The following is a 12,135-nucleotide window of genomic DNA, read 5'->3' on the forward strand; positions in this document are numbered from 1 at the left end:
TAAGGCCAACAACAAAGCAAGGGTCTCTTTTTCAATGGTTGAATAGTTAAGCTGATGGCGGTTATACTTCTTTGAGAAGTAACATACAGGATGGTCTACACCCTCTACATCTTCCTGCAAAAGCACGGCACCAGCTCCCACGGCACTGGCATCCACCTCCAGCTTGAACGGCTTGGACAAGTCGGATAGGTCAAAGTGGCCTTCCCAAACTCACACTTAGCGAGATTTATGGTAAGGTCGGCTTGAGCAAGGCGAGAAAACACTTCGGAGAGGGTGGACTTGTGACTCTCCCACGGATCTGAGTAGACAATGAGATCGTCTAGGTAAGCATTACAATTTTTAACACCGGCTAACACTGTGTTAACTAACCTCTGGAAAGTAGCTGGACACATTCCAAAGGGCATTACCGTGTACTGCAAAAAGTCATCGGGAGTCACAAAGGCTGCGACCTCAGAAGCACGCTCAGTAAGAGGGACCTGCCAGTATCCTTTTAAGAGATCTAGTTTGCTCACAAACACGGCAGTACCGAGGGTATCAACGCAATCCTTCATCCGAGGTAAGGGATACGAATCACGCACTGTGACCGCATTAACTTTTCTAAAGTCGGTGATAAATCTCGGTGAACCATCAGCCTTGCTTTCTACAAGACATGGTGAACTCCACGGACTGGAGCTAGGCTTGGCGAGGCCATGCTGAAGGAGGTACTCTACTTCTCCTTTCATTACATCATGCTTCATTACATTTGCGCAGTACGGGTGCTGCTTAATGGGTCGCGGGTTGGTAAGTTCGACATCATGCTTTAACACTTTGGTCCTACCTGGAACATCACTGAACAAACTCGGAAACTGAGTAACTAAACCTATCACATCCTGCCTTTGAGCAGGGGATAGATGTGGTAAGCAAGTAGGCAACTCCTCAATCGCCTCTGAATTGGGGAGACGAGAAGCTGGGTAGACGGGACAACGCGGCCGCAAATCGTTGACGTCTGGTACAGGCGTAGGGTCAGTCGCAACTACAGCTACCACTCCAGACCGAGGTTTTGCACCAGTTGTGTCTGGTTTGAACCCCACAGCAGTACCCTGAGAGTCTGAGTCCTCTTCCCTAACATGATAGAGATTTAGCATATTAATGTGACAAACACGGGTTTTCCTACGCCGATCAGGAGTGCTTATCACATAATCTGTGTCATTGAGTCTTTTGTGAACCTCATAGGGCCCTGAAAATTTGGCGGACAACGCGGTACCTTGTACCGGAAGTAATGCCAAGACCTTGTCTCCTAGACTAAAGTCACATTCTACACTGGAACGATCGTAGTTTCGTTTCATCACGATTTGTGCGGTAGTCAACTTGTGCCTAGCGAGTGCATTAGCTCTGTGCAGTTGCTCGTGGAACTGACTTACATAATCGAGCATGTTGTGTGCAGGAACGGACTGCAACGACAGAAACAGGTCATGCAATGTTTGCAGAGGACCACGGAGAGTGTGTCCAAACACAAGCTGGGCAGGGCTGAATCCTAATGATTCCTGTACAGCGTCGCGTGCAGCGAACAAAACGAAGGGGATGCTCTCAGCCCAGTCAGTGACATTGTCATGGCAATGTTTCTTAAGCATAGACTTTAACGTCTGGTGCCACCGTTCTAGCGCACCCTGTGACTCAGGATGGTAAGCAGATGAAACAATATGGCGCACATTCAGTGTCCCTAGTACCTGTTTAAACAGTCTGGACTGGAAATTAGACCCTTGGTCTGACTGTACTACCTGAGGTAAACCAAAAGTTGAAAAGAATTTAGTTAGAGCCCTAACTATGCTCCTTGCAGTGATGTTTCGGAGGGGGACAGCCTCAGGGAAGCGAGTAGCCGCACACATGATTGTAAACAGATACTGGTTACCGTTTTTCGTACGTGGCAACGGACCTACGCAGTCGATAATCACTCTGCCAAAAGGTGCTTCAATCACAGGTATGGGATGTAGAGGGACTGGGGAAAGTTTTTGGTTAGGCTTCCCTGTCACCTGACATACATGACAACTACGGCAAAACGTAGCTGTATCTGTCTTCAACCCAGGCCAGAAGAAATGTCTCAACACTGACTGATAAGTCTTAGTGACTCCTAAGTGCGCTGACCATTTACTTTCGTGGGCGACAGATAAGACATGCTGTCTGTAAACTGAAGGCACTACAATCTGATACATGCGTTGCCAATCCGCATCAAAAGCTACACCTGGGGACCATCTCCGCATTAACACACCATTTTCTAAGTAATACACTACTTTTTCACCACTTGCTGCGTTGCTGTCACTCACCACATTCCTGAAGCAGGCCTGTAAGGTTGGATCCTCTCTCTGAGCCACAGCCAAGCGTTCTCTTGTAGCTGGCAGTGGTGGGGAGGAAGAGGACGGTTCCACCGCACTCTCCATAGATGCTGGTTCCTTGACGGGAGTTGAATCAGCTATCTGCAAAGGCTTACAAAACACTGTATCAGCTAGCGAAATATCTGACCCATCATCACATGTCATCTGACGTGCCCGCGCACGAGTGACGACGCAGGCTGGAAATACCGTGGGCAACTCTGCGCTGCAGGCAGGGTCTCCTGGTACATCCAAGACTTCCAACGTTGGAGTCACTTTACCCCCGGCTATGTCATTTCCCATGAGCAACACAACACCCTGTATGGGAAGCTCATCACACACTGCTACTGGGAAAAAACCACTGACTAGGTCGGACTGAATGTGCACCTTATGCACAGGGCGAGGCGCAAATCCCATTTCAATGCCCCTTAAAACAGACCCAAATCCACAGGCGGATTCAACTGAAAAGGGTAGCACGGAAGCTAACACAACCGATTGGGAACAAGCGGTGTCCCGTAACACTTTAACAGACTGCTGGTCTGCTGGCAATCCTGTAAGCGAAATCAGTGCTTTGAGTACAAATGGACGAAAACAGGGGTCAACCTCACTTTGGTTGTCACAGTTTAACTGAGGGCTGGGTAGATTGTTAATTAACCCAACACCCTTGGGCTGAGACCCATGCGACGACGACCAGTCTTTGCGTTTCAAAATCACACAATCCGCAATAACATGTCCCCTCTTATGACAGTAATAACACTGACGCTCTTCTTCCTTCTGACTGGGATTCCTAGGAGGATTAGTCCGAGGTAAGTTTACACGACGGGAACTGCCTAAACGCTGGTTTGTGGTCAAAGGAGGGAGCTGTGGCAGCAACATGTGGTAACAGCACAACTAAGTAGTTAAAGATAAAATAAAAGACGTCAGATAAGAGATGGAGAAAGCTCAGAATAAAGGGAAAATAGGATTAGGGAGAAACAGTTTGACCAACAGGTAGATAATACTGACAAACAATATAGTCTTCAGTGAAGGAAATGTAGTCCCAGAGACGGAATAATGAAAGACCCCATCCTGTTAGATGAGGTCTAAATAGATAGACCTTATCTAACAGATGAAGAAACGTATACAGCAAGTGGAAGAAAGATATAAGTAAGTGCATTTAAGGGCCAGTACAGGCAGAAGAAGAGAAAAAAAAATAGGGTCTTTAAAGGGTTGAGTTAAGATAAAAAAGAGAGATGGAAAAAGAGAAGCTATATTAGATAGGGAGGAGACGAGAGCTACATATGAATAGAAAGAACAACAACTCCCGAACGAAGTGAAAAGTTAAAACAGGTGGAAGAAAGACAACAGTCTGCCTGCAGACCAAGGCACCTGCAGAGCACAACAAACCATGAGACATGATGACAGCGAGACGGAGCTACAATGTACAAGATGGCAGCGCTGAAGTTTCATGCTGGAAGAATAAGGCGAGAGAGCAGCTTCAAAATGGACACAGCAGAATCTGACTGTGAGAAAGAGAGGGAGGGCCACAAATGAGCGGTGATACAGGAGGCGTTTCACAGAGAGGCGTTCCAACCTGATGCATCACAGGCCCAAGCCCACCTCCACTGACGTCAGCATCTTCCCAATGCTGAGGACGCGGCCCGTCAGACCACCCCTACCATCTACAGTTGAATCACAAAAAGGACAACACCATCTTAAAGACTGTGAACCTAACAGCACAAAGTTTAAAAGGTGAAGAAGGCTTCACAGTGAAAATGAACTTCAGACAAAATGCTCTCACATGTGACCAAGTGCTGACAGAAACATCACCAAAGGAAGAGCTCTCTGTCTCACCATGATCAACATTACAAATGGTCAGACTGGTCAGAGGCCTTGAAAACTGCAACATTTGCTGAAAAAGAACTGTCTGAAGACTGACCTCGAAAGAGTTTGGGAGTAGGAGTGTTGATAATTTGTAGGAGAAAAAAAAAATAGAAAGATAGGGGAAGAAAATAGAAAATAGGGACTGATGTTAAATCCAAAAAAGACAGAAAAAGAATAAGGTTAGCTCAGGAGCTATAAAATAGCAAGATATGTCATTAATAATTGATTAATTAACACAAATATACTGAGTTAATAACTTTGGTGTCCTACTCTCCTCCAGCAGCCTCCTGTTACTGAATCTCAGCAAAAAGGGATCAGAACATCAAGCATTCCTTGTGTTTTTAAACAGAGTTTTAGGAAAAGGGGATCTAGTGGGATTATTTTTATATTATAATTGTTAGAGATCACTGTCTGCTCTGGATTTGTGCAGAGGAACAGCCAGCGCAGAGCTCCTCGGTGTAGCAGATACAATGACAGGCAACCTTGATGGCTGAAAGGAGAAGCCTCATTGAAGCCTTTATAAAGCAATTTCAGCAGCACGAAAAAGATTGATATTTTCCTCACAGATATAGACAACAGTTAAGTCTCCAAACTACAAACAGTAGGATAAAGCTCACTTATTGGTAATAGTAAGATACAGTTGCAAGCAAGGTAAATACTTCTTGACGGCCAGTCAAAGACAAGTGGAGGCCACTCTCCTATGAGGCCTCGTGAGCCAGACGCAGCAGCAGGCAAGATCAAGCGCGACCTGCACCACCACAGAGACAACTTTGACAATCACCAGCTATGAGTCCAAGTGAACCAGCAAAGGGAAGAACAAGACTGAAACTATAAACGACTGAGCGCCCTCAAATTGGTACCCAGTCTGTTCCCCAAGAAACCCCAAAATAAGTTCCACAGTACCACGGACTAAACTTTCAAAATGGACATCATACATGTTTATCGGACATCATGCACCATTCTGGAGTGTCACATGAATGATTGTCGAAACACTGTTATGTCTGGTTACTGTATTGTTACACAGAAAGTTCACTGTGCACCCTGTGATTGTTTTGATATACAATGTGTGCCTTTCAACACATAAGGTGTTGTTATAATTGTTAGCTTGCTAAAGTATATAAGAAAAGAACAGCTCACTGCATAAGATATTATTTGTTTCACGAGTGTAAACCATTTACAAGGTATATCTCACTATATTATAGCAAGTATAGTTAGTTTAATATGTTAAGCTCATTTAAAGGGAAACTCATTTAAGCATAATAAGGAGGAGTAATGGAAATCCTTGTCTTTATAACTTGCTCAAATGTGTTAGCAACAGAAACAGCCCACCGCATGATTATTGATTATTTCACAACGTGAAAACACTAATTTAGGTATTTTCTTGAAGGTCTGCAAGTCTGAGGAATAAGTTTCAGATCTTCAAATACAACAGGTTGCCCACTTTGAGTGGTCACAGTGTTGGTGAATAATTTACAGCCTCAGAGGAATGAGTGTTGTGAAAAATGGGGCTCTTTTTGCACCAATCTCTGACACACTCCGGTGGAATTTTTATATTCTAATTGGTGTCTGTTTTTGTTGATAATAAAAATGTTGGTAAAAGTTCAAGCTTTCTTATCTGGCCCAATTCTTGAATTTTTACATGACATTACCCTGTCCATTTATTGAGCCATGTGCCTACTCATTTTAGCCACTGTGATGCCTGAAAGGAGCTTCCATGTTCTGCAGAAAAAGGTTATTGGCCAGTAGGTGGATGGGATTGTTCCCTTCTGGGGATCCTTCATGATCAGTACTGTCTGTCCTTGGGTTAACCATTATGGATGGGTCCCATTCATTTGCAGTTGGTCCATTTGTGCTGCCAGGCTTTCATGGAGTGCAGTTAGTTTCTTCAGCCAATATGCATGGTCAGGTCATTTCAGGGTCTGGTGCTGTCCAGCTCTTCATACCTGAAACACTTTCTTTGATGTCTGGCAATATAATAGTTACTTGATCTTGTTCTGGGAGATTGCTATGATCTGTTCTTTGATCCCCTGGCAACTGAGCATTGGTGTTATGTGATGCCTCCTTCTCCCATATGTTCTTCCAGTACTGTTCACTCTCAGCCCTGGGTGGATCTGTTTCTGTATTATTACCCTGCCACTGAGTTCTCCCGTGAATTTCGACAATTAGTCAGAGTGCAGAGTCTTTGTTTGGTAGTCTCCAGTGCCTCAGGTATAGACTGTTTGTATGCAATGGTCATTCTTGTTTTCAAATAAACACCCAAGGCAAGCACTTTGATATCAATGTCAGAAAAGAAAAGAAAAAGTTCCCAGAGCCCAAGGTCATTGCAATTTTTGTTCAACCAACAGTCCAAAGCCCAAAGATATTCAATTGACTATAATGTAAAACAGGGGAAAGCAATAAAAAAAAAAATTCACATTTGAGATTATGTTTGGCCATTCTGACAATAATAATTTTTACTTATGCTATTGATAATTACCAAAATAGTTCAAATTGTTTCTGTGGATCGGCTATTTAATGAATTAATTAATCATTACCATTGTAATTATGAGATACAAGTCTAAATTTGTAATTTAGCAATCTGTCTTCCTGGGAGGAACAGCCTTCCATATTTTGTATGTGCCTACAAATTACATAGTGAATTGTTTGAACAGAGATGGGCATGGAGGTGAGAATAGTAAGTATTGGTTTCTTCTCCGGACTGATTGTTGTTTGTTTTTATGTCAGATTATCTATGTGATGCGCAACCCAAAGGACAACATCGTCTCCTATTACCACTTCAGTAAAGCCGCTAGCGACCTGGAGACTCCCAAGAACTTTGAGCACTTTTTTGAGGCGTATTTGACGGGCAATGGTGAGTTACCTCAGAGTCTGGATGATGATGACCAGATGTGATAACCATCTAATTATGAAGAATTGACTAGAATAGAATATTGAATAGAAATCATTTTTAAAAGTTATGTTAAAAATTCCTTTTGTATTCTGTGTCTGTTCTAGTCTCTGTTTTGATAGCAGGCACTTTAAACTGAAGCCAATTATGTGACCTAGGAGCATAACTGCTTTGCAAAGTTAAAAACCAGTGTTCAAATCTGGGCAAAGGAAGGGATGACCATGCTACCATGCAGTATAATCTACAATGATGTGTCCTGAAGCTAGAGTTAATGACATATCTCAGAGCTGAGTGAAAGATGGACGCAGTGGCAAACCTGTAAATAGTGTCCCCATAATCGATCTGTGACAGAAATAGGCCAGCAACTGCCAGCACTTGGGAATACATATATTCAACAGATGCTTCATTTGAAATTAATGTGTTTAATTAGGCGATACATTATACATTCATACAGTTGGAGGATCATCCTGGTTCGACCACATCAGGGTGTGGCATTCAATGAGAGACCAGTACAACATCCTATTTCTGACCTACGAGGACATGGTTTTGGTAAGATGGGTTTCTTTCACTGTGGTTCTTCAGCATTTTTGTGTAGCTTGGGTAGCCTGTAAAACGGTTTGAGGGACGGACGGTACTTTCAAATCCATTTCATACCATTTATTAAAAAGGGCCACTTTCATTTGAAAATAAAAGTCTAATAACAATAAATTATGTGTCAGAGTTTAAACTTGCTCTCTTTTGGGTTTCTGCTTCTCTTTTAGGACCTGAAGGCGGCAGTAACTAAGATCTGCATTTTCTTAGGGAAGAAACTGAGTGAAGCAGCCATTGAGCAAGTTGTACAAAAATCTACATTCAAGAACATGAAGAAAGACTCAAAAGCAAACTATGAGTTTCTGCCACAAGAGAAGCTGAAGGGAGACTTCATGCGCAAAGGTAATGTAACATAACTGCAGCTCCTGTTCAGAAACATGTAAACAGATATCAGCTCTAGTTTTTTCATTACAGGTAAGATCGGTGACTGGAAGAACACCTTTACGGTCGCTCAGAGTGAAAGAGTGGATCAACTCCTTCAGGAGAGACTTGGTGACCTGTCTCTGAAGTTCATCTGGGAATAAGCAGAGCAGCCACACCGAGCATTCACTGCCAATGTGTCTGTATGCGTCTTACACTTCCACAATTTACAATAGCTGATAATAAGTAAACGCTTTCTAATCCATGGTTGGACTTCTGTGCTGGGAGGTTGACTTTAGTTACTTTCAGCAGACTTTCTAAATATTCACTTCTTTGTTCAACACCTTTTTGTACCTTTAAACTGTTGTAACCCCATATGTATGGTATCCTGTCTGATTTATCATTATGTCAATTTAACAAAGTATAAAACTACAGTCCAAGGTTGCAAAAACTATTTAACCTATTTATATAAAAAGACAGAAAATGTAAGAGAGAATAATACAATACTATTTACATGTAAAGTGATTTAATCCCAACTCGAATAGTTTTTTTTATCGAAAGTCTATGTATGCCTGTAAATCACTGAAAATATTCAGGCAAATAATCTCAAGGCATAAATGAATTAGTATTAAGGCCCCACATCAGCACTTTCAACTCGTTTTCTCAGCTTGTCTGTACATGAATTAAAAAAAGTTATGTTACTTTATATTTGCTAAATGTCAAGCTTCCTGCTGGAGGCAGTGTGTACTCAACTGTCAGTATTTCACAATATCCTATATATATAAAAGCCAGTTTGCACATATCAAAGTCCAGAGTCCAGCTACTATACTTGAGATGATTTTCTGCTCTTCTCTGTTTCCTTCTTCAAACATTTTCTCTAATTTTTTGTGTGTGATTCAGAAGTAACATGGAGCAGATCACCGACTTTCTCTGCAGGTATAACAACTACAACTTTTTCATTGGTGCCAACACTGCAGAGTACATTGATTCACTCCAGAGCTTCGAAATTCGAGAGAGTGACACATTTCTTGTCACTTATCCAAAGTCAGGTAAGTGAGGCAGTTGCTTGCCTAATACATTATTTGTCTTTACAGTTTTGTTCTGTCTGGCAACATTTTTAGGTATGAGGTCTCATAATTTAAAATATGTCCCTCCACAGGCACTACATGGGCTCAGCAGATCATCATCTCCATCTGTGAGTTAGACGGGGGCCTGACTGAGTATCCAAACAACTTAGAGCATATGCCGTGGCTGGAGTACAAGTTGGTTCCACAAGATTACGCCCTACGACCCTCTCCACGGCTCTTCGCCTCTCACCTCACCCCGGCTCTCATGCCTCCGGGACTGAAGGACAAGAAGGCTAAGGTCAGTGTTTTATTGAAGCCCAAACCTGAAAAATACATTGAGGAAGTTATAAATAATAAATTGGTTATGTCACAATTATGAGAAGGTTGCAACTAATTAATCTGCCAATTATTCCTTCGAGTAACAGATTCATCATTTGCTGTCAGTGTCAGAAAAACAAATAATTATTTCCCAGAGCCCAAGTTAATGTCTTAAAATGGAAATTTGTTCAACCGATAGTCCAAAACCCAAAGATATTCAATTTACTATAACGTAAGACAGGGGAAAGCAACAAATCCTCACATTTTAGATTATGAGACTGTCTTCACCAGAAAAAACGTCAATATACTATAGGTCATTTGTGCAGCATGTTATTATGACCCATATATATGTTTATTGTGGCAGCGACTGATAGTGGCCGTAAAATCATAGCAAAGGAGGAAGTCTGTTGACATATTATAAATAGGCATAAAGTCTGCATAAGGAGTGGGGTGGATGGATCTGTCAAACCCGGCCTTTCGTTCAGGAGAACGGCGTTCAAGTCCTATGTAAAAGAAAGTAAATTAGTTATTTTGAGTTTTAACTTAAATAGCGTTTCTGACTTCCGTCACGTGCCCTAACACCAACCACAATGTTTTCCTAAAAAATGTTTTTTGTTGCCAAAATGGAACCAAACTGTGATCGTTTCTCATTAACTATGTGTTTAATGTCATTTGACGTAGGTCACTTGACTTATGTAGAGTAGTTAACACTCGTGTGGTTTTGGGAGGCATGGACAAACTACCTATGTTGTCGTTTAGGTTGGAGGACTTGTTGGAGATTATGCTTGTCATTTCTGATTTTTTTTTTATTCTAATGGTAGTAATCAGTTATCAAAATATTTTAAATTGTTTCTGTCGATCAACTATTTAATGAATTGATAAATTATTACAATTGTAATAATGAGATACACAGTCAGAATTTGTGATTTAGCAATCTTTCTTTTGCCTGGGAAGATTGGCCTTCCGTATTTTGCATGTGCCTACAAATTAAGGTATCATTAAATAGTGAATTTTTGGAGTTTGGCATGGAGGAGATAATAGTATGTAGTATGTATGTTTTATCTCTGGGCTGATTGTTGTTTGTTATTATGTCAGATTATCTATGTGATGCGCAACCCAAAGGACAACATTGTCTCCTTTTACCACTTCAGCAAAGCCAACAGAGACCTGGAGACTCCCAAGAACTTTGACCACTTTTTTGAGGAGTATTTGATGGGCAACGGTGAGGTACCTCAGAGTCTGGATGATGACGACGAGATAAGAGTGCAGTGCTGCGTATACGTGTTTTTTTTTTTGTTGTTTTTTTCTGCGTATACGTTTTAAATGATAACCATCTGATCATGAACAATTTACAGAAATATTAGAAATAATTTTTACTGTTATTTTAAAAAGTCTGGATTGTGCGTTTGTGTTGACAGAACCTGCAGACACAGATAATTTCATCATTAACATTTAAATCAATAATTTAATATTGAGAACAGCAATTTGGATATGCAGTTTGTTCGACACCTCTCGGCCACCGTGTCTGAGCTAAATGCTAATACTTACATGAATTAAATGCTAATGTTAATATGCTATGATAATAGGTGTAATGTCCACCACGTTCACCAAAATCATTAGGATACACTGTCTGGGCACCATGGACATCTGAACCAAATTCTGTGTCAATCCATCTTGTAGATATGTGTAATAAATTTCATGGCAATCCATGCATGCTATTGGGATACATATATTCAACAGATTCTTAATTTTCCAATGAAAATATTAAATTAAGGGATACATTATATGTTTATATAGTTGTAGGATCATCCTGGTTCGACCACATCAGGGTGTGGCATTCAATGAGAGACGAGTACAACATCCTCTTTCTGACCTACGAGGACATGGTTTTGGTAAGATGGGTTTTCTTCCCTTGCGGTTCTACAGCATTTTCATGAAGTTCAGACTGCAAAATGATGTAAGGAAGAGACACTTTTCAAATCCATTTCATACCATGAATTTAAAGGGCCACATTCATTTGAAAATAAAAGTCTAATAACAATAAATTCTTTGTCAGAGTTTAAACTTTTGCTCTCTTTTGGGCCTCTGTTTCTCTTTTAGGACCTGAAGGCGGCAGTAACTAAGATCTGCATTTTCTTAGGGAAGAACCTGAGTGAAGCAGCCATTGAGCAAGTTGTAGAAAAATCTACATTCATGAACATGAAGAAAGACTCAAAAGCAAACTACGATTTTCTGCTGCAAGATAGGATGAAGGGAGACTTCATGCGCAAAGGTAATGTAACATAACTGCAGCTCCTGTTCAGAAACATGTAAACAGATATCAGCTCAAGTTCTTGTTTTTTCATTACAGGTAAGATCGGTGACTGGAAGAACACCTTTACTGTCGCTCAGAGTGAAAGAGTGGATCAACTCCTTCAGGAGAAACTCGGTGACCTGTCTCTGAAGTTCATCTGGGAATAAGCAGAGCAGCCGCACCAGCCATTCACTGCCACTGTGTCTGTATGTGTCTTAGATGTACATCATATAGAGTAGCTGCTAATGTGTAAACTGTTGATATGCATCACAAAACTCTTTCTGACCCATGTTTGGACTTCTGTGCTTGGACAAACTGAACATCCATAAGCAGAAAACACTAATAAATGCAGCTGCCAATCTGTTGTCTTTATTGAATGTGAAGAATAGTGAAAACTTTGATCTACTGGTG

At 41.3% G+C, this 12,135-nt stretch overlaps 2 protein-coding genes across 2 annotated transcripts; both read left to right on the forward strand.

Annotated features, from left to right (window-relative positions):
* The first annotated feature begins 6,867 nt into the window (after positions 1-6,867).
* On the forward strand, positions 6,868-8,210 carry LOC123968620 (amine sulfotransferase-like). Its single transcript, XM_046045488.1, has 5 exons — positions 6,868-6,873; positions 6,933-7,059; positions 7,550-7,644; positions 7,857-8,028; positions 8,101-8,210. Exons 1-5 carry the CDS (start codon positions 6,868-6,870, stop codon positions 8,208-8,210), a joined length of 510 nt encoding a protein of 169 aa, XP_045901444.1.
* A 743-nt stretch (positions 8,211-8,953) lies between these two features.
* On the forward strand, positions 8,954-12,074 carry LOC123968697 (amine sulfotransferase-like). Its single transcript, XM_046045590.1, has 6 exons — positions 8,954-9,095; positions 9,206-9,411; positions 10,527-10,653; positions 11,229-11,323; positions 11,532-11,708; positions 11,787-12,074. The coding sequence occupies exons 1-6, from the start codon at positions 8,954-8,956 to the stop codon at positions 11,889-11,891; spliced, it is 852 nt and encodes a 283-aa protein (XP_045901546.1). The 3' UTR covers positions 11,892-12,074.
* The last annotated feature ends 61 nt before the right edge of the window (positions 12,075-12,135 follow it).

This window comes from Micropterus dolomieu, linkage group LG03, assembly GCF_021292245.1.
Source record: "Micropterus dolomieu isolate WLL.071019.BEF.003 ecotype Adirondacks linkage group LG03, ASM2129224v1, whole genome shotgun sequence".
NCBI classification, from domain to species: Eukaryota; Metazoa; Chordata; class Actinopteri; order Centrarchiformes; family Centrarchidae; genus Micropterus; species Micropterus dolomieu.